The following is a 17,472-nucleotide window of genomic DNA, read 5'->3' as shown; positions in this document are numbered from 1 at the left end:
TGCAGAAGTCGCTAGTCCCACATTCACTGTGCAGCCCATACCTGACATTTGCAGAAATGGGCTTTGCCGGGACCTGAATGGTAGTGTGTGGTATTTCTGAATCCATTTTGTAGTGGTGAAAATGGTACACTTCACAGTCCATTAAGTCATCATATATTCTTACTTATGATACTCCTCAATAAAAATTTCTTTAATTAGTAGACTCTGGAGCTTAGCTTTTCAACAAAACTCATCAAGGTAAGAATGAGGATCCCCATCCATTCCAGGGATTGGAGCCAGAGTCCCATCAGCCTGGATCTCAAAGAGATGCTCTGGGACCCTGTGCAAGCAGGTGGTTAAATGCTCAGGCTTTGGAGTCTATAAGACTTAATACCACACTCTCCATTTAATCGCTATGTAAGGTTGCTTAACTTCTCTGTGCCTCAGTTTCCTCACCTGCAGTATGGGAGTAATATTTTCTTCCCAGGAAGTAAGGATTAAATATGATAAAGAGCTTAGCATAGTGCCTAGCACATAGAATGCTTGATAAATAGCAGGTATGCTGGCGGCCAGGCCCAAGCCATTCCAAGGATCAGATCGGGTCCTTATTAGGGAACGGGTCATGGCGGGATGGGATGGGACATCAAGGAAAGAAAGACCAAGACAGAAGAGACCCTCCAGTGTCTGAGGATGCGATTCCTCTACTCTCCTCCCTATAAAGGCCACTGCTGCCTCTTTGGGCAGGGGGACTAGGGAAACTGAGGCAGGCATCTTCCCATCCTCCTGGCTTCCACTCTTCCCATGAGCAGACAACCCCTAAGTGGCCCAGCCTCCATGCCAAAGTATGTCAGGTCCCCAGAACTGGGTAGTAGAAAGGCTGCCCCCATGCTATAACCAAAAGTGGGATTCAGCTGTTCACCACTCAAAAGCCAATAAAGAGGCAAGACTGGTGGAGAGGAAAGTTTGCTTTATTTTGGATGTGGCACCTGGGGAGAAGGGCAGACTTCTGTTCAAAGGCTGAGCACCCCCTCCCCAGCCACCGCAACCAATGGGCAAGAGTTTTTATAGGCTGGGGTGGGGGCTACAAGTAGAAACCGTACAGCCAGCTCTGACGGTCATCTTGAAATTGGTCATCGGTAGTCTGACCAGCATCATCTTGATTGTTTTAAGTACAATTAATCTTCACTTCTAGGGTCCGTTTGTTCCCATTTCCTTGAGGCCAGTTCTCAGAGTTGCGGCAGTACAGCCAGCAGTCTGGTCATCGTGTAGTTAGCTTCTTCCACCTGGTGGGGGTTTCAGTAGCTATAAGCCAGCTCATGGATATGGCTCATATCCATAGCTCTTGTTATCGTTGTTGTTCCGTTGCTATAGCCCTTGAGGAGGAACGAAAGGTCATTGACTATGCTTAACGACTAAGCTATGACTACTTATTCTTAGACTATTTTCCCTTGTTTCTGCATTTTCTCGCTTTTTTGATTAAATTTATTCTCTGGCTGAAGCTTTTTCACAGTCAAAACGCAGACTGAGGACATGGTGGGCAAGGCCCATAGGGTTCCGCTCATTTCAATGCTCCCCCAGAGGAGAGAGGGGTGGGTCTCGCAGGGACTCGGTAAAGTGCCAAGCCTGAGTGTCCAACCAACCGCAGGGCTTCCTGAATCTCTCTCCTCATGGCTATGGGGAGTAAGAAGCTGTATCTCCCACTTAGGACGATGGTGAGAAGCCACACGATTGCCCCAGCCCTTCTCTAGCAGGTGGGCCCCTAATGGGGCCAGATGTTATGGTGGGTTGCAGAATTTTTATAGGTTTATAGGTGTTAAAAGATCAGGCTCTTTGGTGGTAAAAGTTTTACAGACCAGTAAAAAATCTACTGGGGAAGATGGGAAACATGCAGCTGTAATGGGAAAAGCTGAATCTCAGCTCTATCCGTAACTAGTTTTAGAAGCTGAGGCAAGTCCTGGAGGGGCTCTGGGCTCTGGAATGTTTGAACCTGGAAACTGAGAGCAAGAAAAGCGATCAGGGGTGTGTCATGAGACGGTACAACAAAGGGTGGGAAGCTCCAGACACATGTGTGCAAACAGTCCTCCTTCCCATGGTGCATGGAGCTGCCGGACTCAAAGGAAGCCCGGGGCTTTGGGCCCTGCAGCCTCTGAGCTTTTCATGACCCACACTGGCCGGCTGCCATCTGCGTGTCTGCCTCCCCTCCCTGGGAGGAGCCTGGCCGTCTACTGGCAGAGCTCAGGAATCAAATTAGCCAGGCCTCTGCTTTTCCCTCATCCCCACCGGCCAAGGAGAGTTCATCAAGGCCTTGCACTAATTCTTATCTTGTTTAAAAGGGGCAAAAGTGACTCCACGGTTTCATCGGAGGCAATTTACACCCCGCCACTGGCCACGGCTCCAACTCCCTTTGTCTGGTGCGCCATCAAATCCATTAATAGGAAATTTCTTCAGGGGAAACCTGATTGCTGCTCCATCAGAGAGAGACGCACGGCAATACATCTCCATCGGAGACTGTGGCCTGCCCAGCTCGCTCTAATCCTGTTACCTAAGAAGCTAATTTTCAAATCCACACACTGTGCCCATGACATGCTCTCCCCCGCTCCCAACACAATAGGGCAGTCTCAGAGGGTCCCAGCAGCAACGTGGGCTCGTGGGACGGGGTCTCCAGGCTTCTTCACTGTCCCGAGGTGATCCACACCCAACCCTCAAGAGCCAGGGTCCCATTCCGGAAGGAACAGCTACACTCAGCCCCCCCGGGCTCAGGGCTCAGCATCTTCCTGCTGCGTCTGATTCTTCCTCCTCCTCCTCCTTTTTTTCTTTTCCTCTTTTTGTCCCCCTCCTTCTTGCCTTTTAATTCTATTTTCCTCTTCCTTCTGTTTCCTACAAATTTCCCCATCTTTTCCTTTTCTCCTTCCTTTTCCCCCTTCTTCTCCAGGTCTTTTCTACAGTTTTACCTTCTGCTTCTTTTCATCTTCCTCTTGCCGTATTTTCCCTCCAGCTTTGGCGCTGCCCCTTGTAGAACAAGTTTAGTGTTTGATGCTCCTACCTTCCCAGCTCTGTCTCCGGGGGCGGGCGGTGGGGGTGCCTGGCTCGGTGGAAGGCACAGGCCCCCAGGACATACAGGCCAGGACTTGGAGCAAGAAACAGGGGAGTGGGGGTGCCTCACTGATTCATACAGGGAGCCCCAAGGACACAGAATGGGACATTTAGGGACAATGGTTAGGTGTGTCTGGAGAGCAGTTAAATGTATATTTGGTCTTTACTGATGATGCGCAGTCACCTGTTTAGCTGGGGACACGGTGTCACCTGTGGAGGAAGAGCATGGTCCTCCTGCTTCTCCTACCTCACCCCATTCTGCCCCAGTTCAATGCTGCTGCTGCTAAGTCGCTTCAGTCGTGTCCAACTCTGTGCGACTCTATGGACTGTAGCCCACCAGGCTTCTCTGTCCATGGGATTTCCCAGGCAAGAACACTGGAGTGAGTTGCCATGCCCTCCTCCAGGGGATCTTCCTGACTTATGGCTCGACCCCGGGTCTCCTGCATTGTAGGTGGATTCTTTACAGCTGAGCCACCAGAAAAGCCCCGGCTCAATGCTAGCGAGGGGCATAAGCGAAGGCAGCAGCCCAGAGCGCCTCTCAACAGACAGACTGTCCCCTTGCTCCAGGGGCTCCTTCAGCCCTCTGTCCCCAAGTTACTCCTTGGGGAACTCAGCCAGGCCACCTGGCTGAACGGGAGGACTAAGCTCCATTGGCCCCGTGACATCAGCCTGGCGGGCTTCCTCCCCTGCCCTCCCCGCCCTGAAACCTGATCCAGCGGAAGGATTGATTGCAGGAAAACTTGGCGGCTTCCCAGCCCTGGTGGCCAGAGGCAGCGTAAGGCTGCAGCCTCAGGAGGTGTGGGAGGCTGGCTGATATGAGGCTGGTGGAACGCAGTGGGCAGGCTGGTCCTCTGCAGCGCTCACCCTGAAGGCCGCTCCGAGAGAAGCGACTATGCTGCCCTGGGTGCCGCGGGCTCTGCTTGGCTTGCTTCTGCCCACGCTGCTGGCACCACGGGGAGAAGGTAAGGAGACGGTGGGACAGCACGCAGCACCTGGGAGGCAGCGGACAGAGGTGGCGCAGGGGATGCTTAGCGCCTCCAAAATTTGAAGGAAGGAGGGTTTTGGAGTGGGTGAGGCAACAGGAAAGTCAGGGACCTTACCGTATGTGGGCAAGAGGGAATTTCCACGCCCTGGGGATATAGCTAGAAAGTTGGGCATCTCGAGTGAAGGGTGAGAGCAGAGCTTGCAGAGTGGGGCGTGGCACAGCCTGCTGTGTGGGAAATGCTTAGTGGGCTCCTCTCCTCTTTGCTTTGGCCCCCAGACTCATTGAAGGGCAGATGTAAGGGAAGTTGGAGCTGTCTTGATCCCCTCTCTCTTATTATAAACGGGAATGCTGTGGTCCAGGGTGGGTAGATTTTACCCAGGGTCACACAGCTCCACAGCACTAGAGACCAGGACAGATGTCATCTTCCCTGACTTCACTGCTTTCATTGCACGAGCTCTCTGGGCCTTTGTCTTCTAGAAAAGTTCCTTCCAGGGCTCAGCTCAGATAGCACCCAACTTCTCTCTGCATTCCCTCACCCATCCTTTCCCGCCTCCTGGGGATACTACGAGTTTTAGCCACAAAAGAATCCATTTCCTTTGTTGCAGACAATAGTCATCCCCCACCTCCACCCTTCGTGGAAAGGTTTTCTCTCCAGCCAGAGCTCTTTGAAGCCAGGGCGGGCACAGTTTAGGTTGTGGTTAAATGGACAGCTCTGAAGGGCTTAGGGGCACGATGGTTTTCCTCATGCCGTTGGGAGTAGCTCAGTGGGACGAGCAGGCCCGGGCTGTGAGTTACGACTGTGGTCTGGGGCTTCTCTGGTTGAGGGGGAGCTCTGTCTCTCCCAGCACTGGTCCTTGGCCCTGAGGTCTGCGGCGCCCAGTCTGGTCAGAATCCCAGACGATAAGACCTGGGCTGTTGCTGGTGCAGTGAAGATACGCAGGGACCTGGGTCTGAATCCCAGCTCCCTTGCCTGCAGGGCACAGTACTTGCCTGTCTGAGCCTCGGGCATCTTTATCAGTAATGTGGGCTCTGGTAGCAGGCAGCCCAGGGGGCTGATACTGAAATGAACGATGTGCTCATTGGTATTATTCCCAAAGGGGACGCTCAGTAAACATCCTCTCATCTTCCCCTCTCTCTCTGCTGTTGTTTTTCTGAAAGTTTATTGGGGAGTGGGGGGCGGGGGTGGGCAGGAAAGGGAACCTGCAGGACCAATTTGCTGTAGGGATTACACGCACGGTAGATGAGGTGGGAGAAGAGGCAGGCTTGTCTAGGGAAAGCCCAGCCTACCGGGCTCTGGGCTGTGAAAGGCCCCGCCCCCTGCCGCCCCCAGCAGCGCCCTGTGTACTCCAGGGAGCCCCCCAACCCTGTCTTTCCCCTTTGTGTTTCTGGCATCTTTCAGGAAATGCTCTTACTGTTTCCCAGAGAGACAGCTGAGGTGCTCCTGTGAAATCCCCGCAGAATGGGGCGAGGGCCTAGGTGTGGGGTTTCACGATTTTATCCTTGCAGGCCTCTGGCTCTGGGAGCAGCTTGGTTTCTACTGGCTTCCTCCACACCCCACCCCAGCCCTCTTCCCAACCCCATCAAACCAGCCCAGAAAGCTAGACTAAGAAGGAGGCCCAGCAAGGACTCCTCGGGAGTTTGCATGAGCGTGCAGACGGGCGGGCTCTCCCTGGGGTGGGCTTTGCAGGTCGGAGAGGGCATTCGCTGGGTGCCCACCCTTCTCTCCTCGTCAGCTGAGGGCTGGGGTCCCAGGGACCGTGAGCTGTGCAGACACTGAGCTCTGACCTCCGCTGAGGCTGACACCCTGCAGACCGCTGGGCTTAGAATCTGTGCACTTGGGGCCATACTCTCTAGGATCTCCTGCTAGGGCCAGCTTCCCTGGGCTCCCAGAGCCCCTCGTCCAGGCCCCAGAGGCCCACCTCCTCTGGGCGGGCAGCGACTCTCAACCCTTCTCATCCTTGGCCGACTCGAGACCTCACCTGCCTCGTGCCACCTGCTCTCACAGCCCACCTTCCTTTCTCATATAAACGGAGGTTGGGGCTACCCTGATGAATACCTTTGGGTTTTGGCAGGAACCTCTGTAGGCAAAAAATTCTCCGGAGATGGGAATTTCAGTCTGTGGGGGTATCTGGGAGTTCTGGGAGGTGGGATTAAGTGGGGACACATTTACTAGCTTTGAAACCAGGGCCAGAGATCTGGGGCAAACTCAGGCTGCTCTGTCTGTCCTTCCCAGCCAAGCACAGGGGGGACCCCCAGCCCCCCAACGCCTCCAGGCCGGCTCTGCTGCGGCTGTCAGATCACCTGCTGGCCAACTACAAGAAGGGCGTGCGGCCCGTGCGGGACTGGAGGACACCGACCACTGTGTCCATCGACGTCATCGTCTACGCCATCCTCAGCGTGGTGAGCACCCGGCCCCACTGCCCTGCTCCAGGGTGGACCTTCTGAGTGGGAGACCATGTGAGACCCAGTCCATGGTGGGCTTTTGGGTGCCCATAGCCCCTGAGCCCTGATACCACAGCTCAGGATGCTCCCCAAACTGAAAACTGGAGTCACCTGCATGGCTGCCTCTCCCATACCCTACGGCCTATGGGTTGTGCGTACGTGTGGTTCTTCACACATTGCACCTCCCTGGGTGAGCTGGGTGAGGGTGCAGACCATCCTATTCACCTCTATACCCTCAGTGTCTTACACACGTCCCTGGTACATGGCGGGTGTTACTAAATCGTGGTTGAAGAATTAATCATAAATAAAGCAGTTAATCAATTGCTGAAGTAGGGGGTTGGATGCTGGGCTGAGATAAAGAAGAAGGCAACTTCAGAGATGCAGGTGCTGCCCTGGGGTAGGGTGGGCAGAACTGACTTCTCTGGCCATCTCTACTGGAGTCAGCTGGCTGTTTCTGGAAGGGAGATTGGGAATTGGATGGAAGGGAGGGAGAGTGATGAATTCTTCATTTTATGTGGGTCTGTACCTTTTGACGTCATGCTAACATAGGAAATAGGTGTAGATACATACGTACAGATATAATTGTACAGACATACATATATATGATGTTGTTATGTTGTTGTTTAGTCGCTAAGTTGTGTCTGACTCTGCAACCCCACAGACTGCAGCACACCAGGCTTCCCTGTCCTTCACCACCTCCAAGAGTTTGCTCAAACTCATGTCCATTGAGTCGGTGATGCCATCCAACCATCTCATCTTCTGTTATGCCCTTCTCCTGCCCTCAGTCTTTCCCAGCATCAGGGTATTTTCCAGAGTCAGCTATTTGCATCAGGTGGCTAAAGCATCAGTCCTTCCAGTGAATATTTAGGGTTGATATCCTTTAAGATTGACTTCTTTGATCTCCTTGCAGTCCAAGGGACTCTCAGAAGTCTTCTCCAACATCACAATTCAAAAGCATCGATTCCTTGGTGCTCAGCCTTCTTCATGGTCATTAAATATGTCTTCTATTATTATCTTTTATTATGTTACTATATTATATATGTTTATGTGAAATATACACAACCGAATAGAAGATAATAGAACACATATATGTGTGAACACACACACACATATGGTAAAAAAGAAATCCTTGATGTCTCCTAGGTGTCTCCTAGTAAAAGGCCGATTTTTTCCCGGCTGGCCCCTTTCCCCACCCCATTTCCTCATTCTCAAGGGAGCAGGCACACAGAGCAGCAGCTCCTGTTGGGGTTGGCATGTGCAAGGCGGGCTCCCAGCCCACAGGGCCGCCTTTGCCGAGCTCCCGTTCCTTCCGCAGGATGAGAAGAACCAGATCCTGACCACGTACATCTGGTATCGGCAGGTGAGCAAACCAGCCCCTCCCCCATCCCCATTTCCTGGGACTGGGGGGCGGGCAACCCTTCCTGAGGGCGCACCTCTGTCTCAGAGGAGCTGGGAATCTCAGAGGCCTTGGGCAAGGGAAGGAGGGGAAGAAAGGGGAGAGGAGGGAAGGGGAGAGGCATGCTCATGAGATCTGGGGTCTCCTGAATCTGGGCCCCTCTAACCTCAGGACTGCAAACGGGAGGCGGCTTAAAGATCAGCAGAGGAGAAATCCCCCAACCTCCCCGGTTTCCAAGGTTTTTCACAGCCTCTCCAGCAAGCGCTTGTCCCGCTTCTCCTGATCAAACACCTCGGTGACTGGCAGCTCAGAAGGCAGCCACTTGGCTTTCAAACAGCTCTGATTGCTAGAAAGTTCTTCCCTCTATGAAAGCCAAATTGGATGACGACCAAACCGGGTGATTGAAACAGGCTGATCCCATCACTTAGTCTTCCTATCCCCAGCCACTTCCCCACTCCTCCAGCTTCTGATGGGCACCGCTCAGGCAGGGTGCAAGGAGGACTCAGAGGCAAAGGAGCGACACGGTGGCATTTACATTTTAGACCAGTCATTCTGGCAAGAGAGTGGGGGAGGCAGTGATCAAAATTTAGCTATAGCCATACCTTACCCTGTGAGGTGCATACCATTATCCCTGTCTATGTATGTGTACATCAAGACCCAAGAAGGGATTTGTCTAAGAGAAAATGACAACCCACTCCAGTATTCTTGCCTGGAAAACCCCATGAACAGAGGAGTCTGGTGGGCTACAGGCCATAGGGTTGCAAGGAGTCGGACATGACTGAAGTGACTTAGCACACATACCTCAGTTGATGGCTAGGTGGTTTATACATTAGAAATGACTGGATACCTTCCCCAGGGAGAGGCTACATCTGCCTGTGTTGTATATATTCGCATGTAGGGATGTGTGAGTGCAGAGGGGAAGGGATTCTTAGGTACCACTGAGTAACCTGGGTGCCACTGACACCCAGATTCTCCCAAGAAGATGCCCCCCTTGTTGCTTGGGCTCTGAGCGGTGAAGTTGGCCTGAGTTGCGGACCGCCCTGCCCATGATGGACTGGGTCACCCGTGATCATTCCTGCTCCTCTCCTAGTACTGGACCGATGAGTTTCTCCAGTGGAACCCTGAGGACTTTGACAACATCACCAAATTGTCCATCCCCACAGACAGCATCTGGGTCCCAGACATCCTTATCAATGAGTTGTGAGTACTGTCATCAGACGCGTGGCAGCCAGGGGCGGGGGTGGGGGGCGCTGGGGACGGCAGGCGGGCAGGAGACAAGATCACCGCTGTTGTATATGAGATGCTCCACCAGACCTGCAGAAATGGAGGTAAAGTTGCACTGGGCCCTCGTTCCCCTTTATCTTTTTCTCCCTTTCTTTTCTTTTCAAAACTCCCCTTTTTCTATGTCTGATGCTGAAACTTTGCTCTTCTCCTTGACCCAAGGATCCCTTTTCAGGGAGAAAGGAGGCCAGTGAATGAATCCACATTGTCATAATAGTCTAGTGGGGAACAGTGTTTTTAAAGGGGACAGGAATATTTCTGAAAGGAATAAAGTGCCAGCGATGGTTGGCAGAGGAGACTTGGGGCCAGGAGAAACTCAAACTTTCAAGCCACACACGTGCCTGAGTGGGCACAGATTGCACCCTGGGATGAAGTAGGTCCCACCAGCCTTTATTTCCAGCAGCCAACATTCCTTCTCCCCATCCTTCAGGCTCCACTGCCTGGGCTTCTGAATCCAAGGTCTGGGAAGATGGCTGGGGAGACAGATGGAAGGAGAAGGTGGTGGGGGCCAGCTGTCCTCCACCCAGTACCCACTGCATCGCCCATGTCCAGGGGTTGCTGCTCACAATTCAGGGAGGCAGCTGACTGAGAGCCTCACTCCCTGCAGAGCTGAGTCTGGAGGGACTGGGGATCTCTAGTTTCAGGCTGGATCTCCATTTTCAACACTGAAGTAGCCTTGGCCTTGACTTCTTGTCTCTCAGCCTGATGCCACAGAACGCCATAGGCTCAGGACCCCAGGCTTAGCTCCAGGGCTCCCTTGGGGGAGCTTGGCCTGGGGTCTGCCCAAAGAGAGTGGGATGAGCTCATACAGGACTTTGTTACTTGCCCTAATTCTTCACCCCCCACCCCTGGAAATGATTGTTTTAATTTCAAGGATTCCTAGGGATGGAACCCAAGGGTCTGCTCTCCCACCAAGCCTGCCTGTTGCCACCAGACTGTCGATCCTGGGAGCTGAGCTCTGCCCACCCCGGGTGGGCGGCACATGGGGGACAGCTGGGTGTTCCCCTTATGGCCCGGGGCTTTGGGGTCCATGGACTCCTGGCTTGCGTTTTGTGGCTAGATTGCCAGGGGAATAAAGGAGAAATGCTCTTTAACTGCTTGAAAAGTGGCCTTGGTGATGGCAGGTAAGGAAGCCTAAGATAAGAAGCTTGGACACGCCAAGGCCAGACAAAACTGCCAGGCTGTCCTGTTGTCTGGACCCTCTCTGCATCTCTTCCCCTGCCGAACTGCTCAGAGACCTTCTGACACCCAGGGCTTGGCCTGCTTCTTGAGCCCCAAACCCACCCCTCTTCCCTGGCCAGTGTGGACGTGGGGAAGTCTCCAAACATCCCGTATGTCTATGTCCGGCATCATGGCGAGGTCCAGAACTACAAGCCCCTCCAGGTGATGACCGCCTGTACCCTGGACATCTACAACTTCCCCTTCGACGTACAGAACTGCTCGCTGACCTTCACCAGCTGGCTGCACACCAGTGAGTCCAGGGGCTTTGGGAGGTGGGAGAACAGGTGGGGGCCCAGGGATGCCTGCATGAGGAGCACCCCTGGGGATGTAGTCTCCCTTCTCCAGTTCGCTCACCTCTTATTTGTTCATGTTGCTCAGCCTCTGTTTCCCCATCCTCTAAATGGCACTGACCATGTAACCCTTGTCAGCCTCCCTCAGCTGTCCTAAGGATGGAATGAGACGGTGTAAACTGAGGCCAAGATGCTTGGTCAGGGATGATGCTTTTCCCAAGTCACAAGTAGGATCTGGCAGGAAGTGTCTTTCAAATCTACCCACTTCTTCACTGATGGACCCTCCCCCCCAGTGCCAGCTACCCTCATCTCCTGCCCAGGTTACTGCAGTAGCTCCCAGCAGTCGGTCCCCATTCATTCTCATCCCCTCCGGTCCCCACCCCCACACCAATTCATGCTTCTCACAGCAGCCAGAGAGATCTTATGCAAACGCAAATCTGGGGACTTCCCTGGCAGTCCAGTGGTTAAAGCTCAGAGCTTCCAATGCAGGGAACTCAGGTTCCATCCCTTGTTGGGGAAGTAATATCCCATGTGTGTGGCCCCCCTCCCCCCAGTTTTTTAAATTGAAAAGTCATACAAATCTGATCACGTCTCTATCTACTTAAAACTCTCAGGGTTTCACCAGCCCTCCTGAGACATGATCCAGATCTCTTACCTGGTCTACAGGCCTCTGCGCACAGACACCACTCGGGCTTCCCCTGCCACTCAGTCCCCAGCCCAGCTGCCTGCTTTCCCGGCCCCAGCACCCCTTGTTTTTTCCCTTACTCACATGCTGCTGCTTCTCCTTGGACACCTTGCCCCTCCCTCTCCTTTTCTCCTTCTGGCGCCCCTCCTGCCCTCTGACACCTGCGGCAGGACTAGGGATGGTTCCCCGACTAGGGATGGAACTCATGGCCCCTGCATTGGAAGCGTGGCGTCGTAACCACTGGACCTCCAGTGAAGGCCTTCAGTGAAAGAAAGTGAAAGTGAAGTCACTCACTCATGTCCGACTCTTTGCAACCCCATGAACTGCAGCCCACCAGGCTCCTCTGTCCATGGACTTCTCCAGGCAAGAGTCCTGGAGTGGGTAACCATTCCCTTCTGTCCATTCCTTTCTCCAGAGGATCTTCCCTGTTCAGGGATTGAACCCAGGTCTCCCGCATTACAGGCAGATTCTTCACCGTCTGAACCAGAGAGAAGCCCAAAGTCCCTCTGCCTCTGCTGTTGCTAAGTCGCTCTACAGAACTTCTAATCACAGTGTCCATGTCAGTTACTCAGTAAACCCCCGTTCGTCCCCCAAACAAGGCACCTCCATCACCCAATTTTATAGGCTCTTGTTTTCTCTCTACTTCTGTTCATTTGTAAAGACTTATTTCAACGTCTACTCCTCCACTAGATGGAAACTTAGAGAGGGCAGGGACAGGATTTCTGGCCATGATTAGCTCCCCAGGGCAGTGCCTAGCACAAAGGAAGATGCTTGGCAAACTTCCACCGAGTGGACGCATGCTAGGTGCCTTCAGGGTCTAGTGAAGTGAGCCTCTCTCTGCTGCATAAAGGCATCCTGCAGTGCTATCCTGATTTTATTAACTGTAATGACAAATGTAATACGTAACTCCCTTGAACAAAAGTCATAATTGCAAATAATCTTGACCTCTACTCTCAATCCCAAACTCTTACCAACAACTCCCTACACCGAGACTTAATTTTTATCAGTATCATGATATACATATATATATACTGATATATATTTTATATAATATGTTCTTCTAGATCCTTCTCCAGCCTTTGAATACATACACATACATACACATCTATGGAAAGTGTCCAGAAATGTTTTATGGGTTTTTATTTTACATAAATGTAAAATGTTCTGTGTTCCAATATATACTTGTACCTGAGTCTTTTTACTTAACAACCAGTCTTGGGCATTTTTCCAGTTAGTACAGATTTAGTTCTTCCTCATCAATGTTGACTGCTGTAGAAGAGTTCAAGGTTTGGGCTGCATAAACTTTATTAAGCATTTCCCTGATTGGTGGGAATTTAGATCTTTCACAGCATTTTGCTGCAATGGATACTGCTGTCTTCTGCCGCACATGTATATCTGTTTCGCTAGTATAAATGTGGAGCAGTATAACCGTTATTCTGTAAGGGAGGATTTTGCTTATTTTCCTAATTCACCTTGAAAGACAGGCAGCTCAGGGACTTCTCTGGTGGGCCAGTGACTAAGACTTCACACTCCCAAAGCAGGAGGCCTGGGTTCGATCCCTGATCAGGGAACTAGATCCTGCCTGCCACAGCCATGTGTGAGATCTCTCACATGCCAAAACAAAGACACGGCGTAGCTGCATAAATAAATAAATATGAAGGCAGGCAGCTCTATCAAGGCAAGGATGAGAAAAGCTGCCTCTTGCTCATTGCCTACAGGAGAAATTCTAACAGGAAACCTAGAGGAATGCTTGAAAGTATGAGTGTGCATGTGAGAGAGAGAGACAGAGACAGAAAGAGGAGAAGGCATGGTAATAGTTTGTCCGGCTGTTTGCATTTTGCTGTGTCTCCATCCAGGACCTGTCCCCTCTGTACAGCCCCCCTGCACAGACAGGTACAGGGTGCACTATGACCTCATCTTACAGCCAAGAAACAGGCTGAAGATTACGAGCTGAGACTTGAGCCACGCCACGTGGGTGCTGCCCCACCCTCACAGGGTCTGGCATGCCCCTGGCCTGGGCTCCAAAGCTGCCCCGTTTCTCCTGTCTCAGTCCAGGACATCAACATCTCCCTGTGGCGCCTGCCTGAAAAGGTGAAGTTCGACAGGAGCGTCTTCATGAACCAGGGCGAGTGGGAGCTGCTGGGGGTGCTGACCCAGTTCCAGGAGTTCAGTATAGAAAGCAGTGACAGCTACGCAGAGATGAAGTTCTATGTGAGTGGGGCACACCCCGGCAGGCTTCAGGAGGCGAATGGGGAAGAACCTCCGCAGCCCTTTCCCAGCTCCAGGGTGCCCTGCATCCTCAACGAAGTGGTTGGGGAAACACAGCTGCGGTGTCTCTTCACTTTTCCTGAACAGCCACAAGCTTTGATCCAGAGACAGTATATGGGGTTTGTCTACATCTTTCAGCAGTCCAGGCTGAAAGCTCCATGAAGCAAGAGGATCTGGGATGGGGAGAAGGGGGTTCCTGGGCCCAGAACCTGTCTGCCCCCACTCCCCTGAGCTCCTCTCTCGATCCAGGTGGTCATCCGCCGACGGCCCCTCTTCTATGCGGTCAGCCTGCTTCTGCCCAGTATCTTCCTCATGGTCGTGGACATCGTGGGCTTCTATCTGCCTCCGGACAGTGGTGAGAGAGTTTCCTTCAAGATCACGCTCCTCCTGGGCTACTCGGTCTTCCTGATCATCGTGTCCGACACGCTGCCCGCCACGGCCATCGGCACGCCGCTCATCGGTAAGGCCGGCTCCTGGGGGAGAGCTCCCTGGGGCCGAGGGACCCGCGCCTCTCCTACCTCCCATGTGTGTCCCCCACCCCGCCCCATCCTGGGGCGCATAGGTGTCTACTTCGTCGTGTGCATGGCTCTCCTGGTGATCAGCTTGGCCGAGACGATCCTCATCGTGCGGCTGGTACACAAACAGGACCTGCAGCAGCCGGTGCCCGCCTGGCTGCGCCACCTGGTTCTTGAGAGAGTCACCCTGCTCCTCTGCCTAGGGGAGCAGTCGACAGCCCGGAGGCCCGCAGCCACCTCCCAAGCCGCCAAGACCGATGACTGCTCAGGTGAGACAGGAACGGGAGAGTCCCAAGTGGAAGGGAACTTCTGACCTGGAGGCAGGGACTTGGCGGTGGGGGAGGCTCTGGAGGGCTCGCCAGGCCAGAGAGCCTGGGCAGGGCCTGCAAACTGGGTACCGTCCTGCACCAAGAATTCATGGCAGACTTCAGCCAAAGACATCAGTCAAACCCCTTCCTCACTTTGTATTCACGCATCAGCCTGGGTGGAGAAGGCACTGGCAACCCACTCCAGTACTCTTGCCTGGAAAGTCCCATGGGCGGAGGAGCCTGGTGGGCTGCAGTCCATGGGGTCACTAAGAGTCAGACACAGCTGAGTGACTTCACTTTCACTTTTCACTTTCATGCATTGGAGAAGGAAATGGCAACCCACTCCAGTGTTCTTGCCTGGAGAATCCCAGGGATGGGGAGCCTGGTGGGCTGCCATCTATGGGGTCGCACAGAGTTGCACATGACTGACGTGACTTAACAGCAGCAGCAGAAGCAGCAGCAGCCTGGGTGGAGGGGAAGAGGGTTTAGGAGTCCTAGAGACTGAGTGTGTCAGAACCTAAGACCTCTGGGCTTAGGGTGACCTCACCTGAGATGGATCCCAAGGGAGGTCAAGTAGATGCCCCTCAGGCACTTATAGTGCTTTCCTGGTGGATCAGCATTAAAGAATCTACCTGCAATGCAGGAGACGCGAGTCTGATCCCTGGGTCGGAAAGATTCCCTGGAGAAGGAAGTGGCAACCCACTCCACTATTCTTACCTGGGATATTCCATGGGGTGTACAGAGGAGGCTGGTGGGCTACAGTCCCTCAGGTACCAAAAGAGTTGGACATGACTTAGCAACTAAACAATGACAACAGGCACTTATGGGACAACTACCCTCCTGTAGTTCAACTCTGCAGCCTGGTTCCTAACGCTCTCTCATTAGAATCAGCCAAAGACCAGGCCCTTTAGAATTTCAAACGCCTGTGAGGCAGAGACAGGGCACAGAGGGATACTAAATTCCTCATGCTTCTGTCGGTGGTGGTGGTAGTGATAGGTTTGTTGATTTCTTGAGCACTTTACCAGATGTGTGCAAAGCATTTTCTGTGCATTATCACAGGTCATTCTCATGGTGACCCAATAGGATCCTCATTTTCATTTTTTAAATGAGGAAACAGAAGCATAGAGAGGCCAAAGAGCTTGCCCTAAGTCACAGAGCCAGGACCTGGCAAAGGCATGATTTGAACCCAGGCTCATCTGACTCCAAGCTGGTGTTTTAAACCCTCCACCTTTCTCCCCTCCTTTGGGTCCTCCTCCTGGCTGGGGCCTGGCCTTTTGTAGAAGATGTTTGGTTAACCTAAGACCATCTCATCATGAGCTCGTGCCATAAACTAATGCCTAATTCTATTCTTCATCTGGTGAAGGCAATGATCCGAAGGTGTATTTTCTGGTCCAGAAGGATTCAAAGTCATGGAGAGGAGTGCAGGGAGGTGATATGATGCAGTGGACAAGGCAGAGGATTTGGAGTCCAGATACCTGGACCTCGGCGGCCTCACCATTAAATGATGCTCTGGCTGGGTCACTGCAGGCTAGTCACTTAACCTCTCTGAGCTTTCACATCTTCATGTGAAGAGTGTGGTTAATAATCACTCTAAGTCTGCCTCTCCATGGGGCTGCCAGGAGGTTCAAATGATATAATGGATATCAAATGGCTGGGGAAAGCCCTTGGGTTAAAAAAAAAATGTGTGTGTGAAGGATAAACATCAAATTCATGGTCTTGCTGACCTGGGAAGGGATGAAGGATGTGACTAAGGTGGAAGGATATACAGTGATCTTCAACTGCATTGGCTTTCTTTATTTGCTTAAGTTGGACGGTGGGTACCCAAAGATGTAAGTTATTCTCCGTACTCTAGGTCTGAAATCATACATTGTAAAAATGTCTGAGGCCTTAGAAATGTAAAGGCCAGTGTTCACACGAGCCTGCCAGGCCTCCCTCCTTTGCCAATGCTCTGTCCTTCTTCTAGACATGGGAAACCACTGCAGCCATCTGGGGGGACCCCGGGACTTGGAGAAGACCCCGAGGGGCACAGGCAGCCCTCCCCCGCCGCCTCGGGAGGCCTCCCTGGCGGTGCGCGGGCTGCTGCAGGAGCTAACCTCCATCCGGCACTTCCTGGAAAAGCGGGAGGGGAGCCGAGAGGTGGCCCGGGACTGGCTGCGTGTGGGCTCCGTGCTGGACCGGCTGCTCTTCCGCATCTACCTGCTGGCGGTGCTGGCCTACAGCATCACCCTGGTCACACTCTGGTCCATTTGGCAGTATTCCTGAGTGGGTCCAGCCCAGCGCCTGGCCACGGGGGGAGTGGGGGGTGATGGCGCTTGTTAGGATGGGGATGGGGATGGGGGAATTTCAGGGCCAAGGGGCACCAGTGATGTTCTCAAGGCACATATACAGTTCCTGCCTGTTTCCAGTGCCAATGCATCTCAGCAGTCCCAAACCAGGGCCTTCACTCTCCCTCCCCCAAACTTGGTGTTTAAGATTCTTCCACCCTCATCCACTCCCCTACAGGCCCATTATGGCTTTAAAACACACTCTTGGATCAGAAGAAACACACACATGGCCTGACTTCACTCTGTCTAAACATCAAGCCTCAGTTTCCCCACGGGCATTTCCCTGAACTGGCACTTTGGAATTCTGCTCACCCCCTCAGCCTTGTTTTGAGGTGGAAGGTAAGCCAGCTCTCTGCCACATGGGCCTCATTACTCTGCATTAGGTTCATCCAACCCTAAGGTCTCCCTGCTCACCAGTGGCCACTTCCCTGAACACTCATCAGATGAAGGAGATAATAAAATGTGATGAATCCCTAAACTCTCCTATTGACCCTATGTCAGCATCCGGGCGGATGGAAGATGAGGTCTGAAGTTACTGGTGGTAATGAGGTTGGGGAATTATCTGTGGTTTCAGATGTTTGGTGCTTTCTGGCCCAAGGAATTAAGAGGTGACCAAATGGTGGCTGTTCTGAAGGAGACGATTGGAGGTGGGATTCAAGGTCTGGGGATCAGAACCATGAACTTA

General features: G+C 52.8%; 1 protein-coding gene across 3 annotated transcripts; it reads left to right on the top strand.

Annotated features, from left to right (window-relative positions):
- Positions 1-3,851: 3,851 nt before the first annotated feature.
- HTR3A (5-hydroxytryptamine receptor 3A) lies at positions 3,852-17,265 on the top strand. Of its 3 annotated transcripts, none has more exons than XM_044929039.2 (9): positions 3,852-4,034; positions 6,291-6,457; positions 7,815-7,859; positions 8,986-9,095; positions 10,478-10,647; positions 13,423-13,583; positions 13,890-14,100; positions 14,203-14,424; positions 16,966-17,265. In XM_044929039.2, exons 1-9 carry the CDS (start codon positions 3,965-3,967, stop codon positions 16,980-16,982), a joined length of 1,173 nt encoding a protein of 390 aa, XP_044784974.1. In that variant the 5' UTR covers positions 3,852-3,964; the 3' UTR covers positions 16,983-17,265. The 3 variants fall into 3 exon arrangements, with proteins under 3 accessions (XP_044784974.1, XP_006060266.2, XP_044784973.2); XM_006060204.4 differs by having other exon boundaries at positions 16,427-17,265; XM_044929038.2 differs by having other exon boundaries at positions 13,890-14,424; positions 16,427-17,265.
- Positions 17,266-17,472: the final 207 nt, after the last annotated feature.

Source organism: Bubalus bubalis, chromosome 16 (genome assembly GCF_019923935.1).
Source record: "Bubalus bubalis isolate 160015118507 breed Murrah chromosome 16, NDDB_SH_1, whole genome shotgun sequence".
NCBI lineage: Eukaryota > Metazoa > Chordata > Mammalia > Artiodactyla > Bovidae > Bubalus > Bubalus bubalis.
This window is presented reverse-complemented; position numbering and strand designations above follow the sequence as displayed.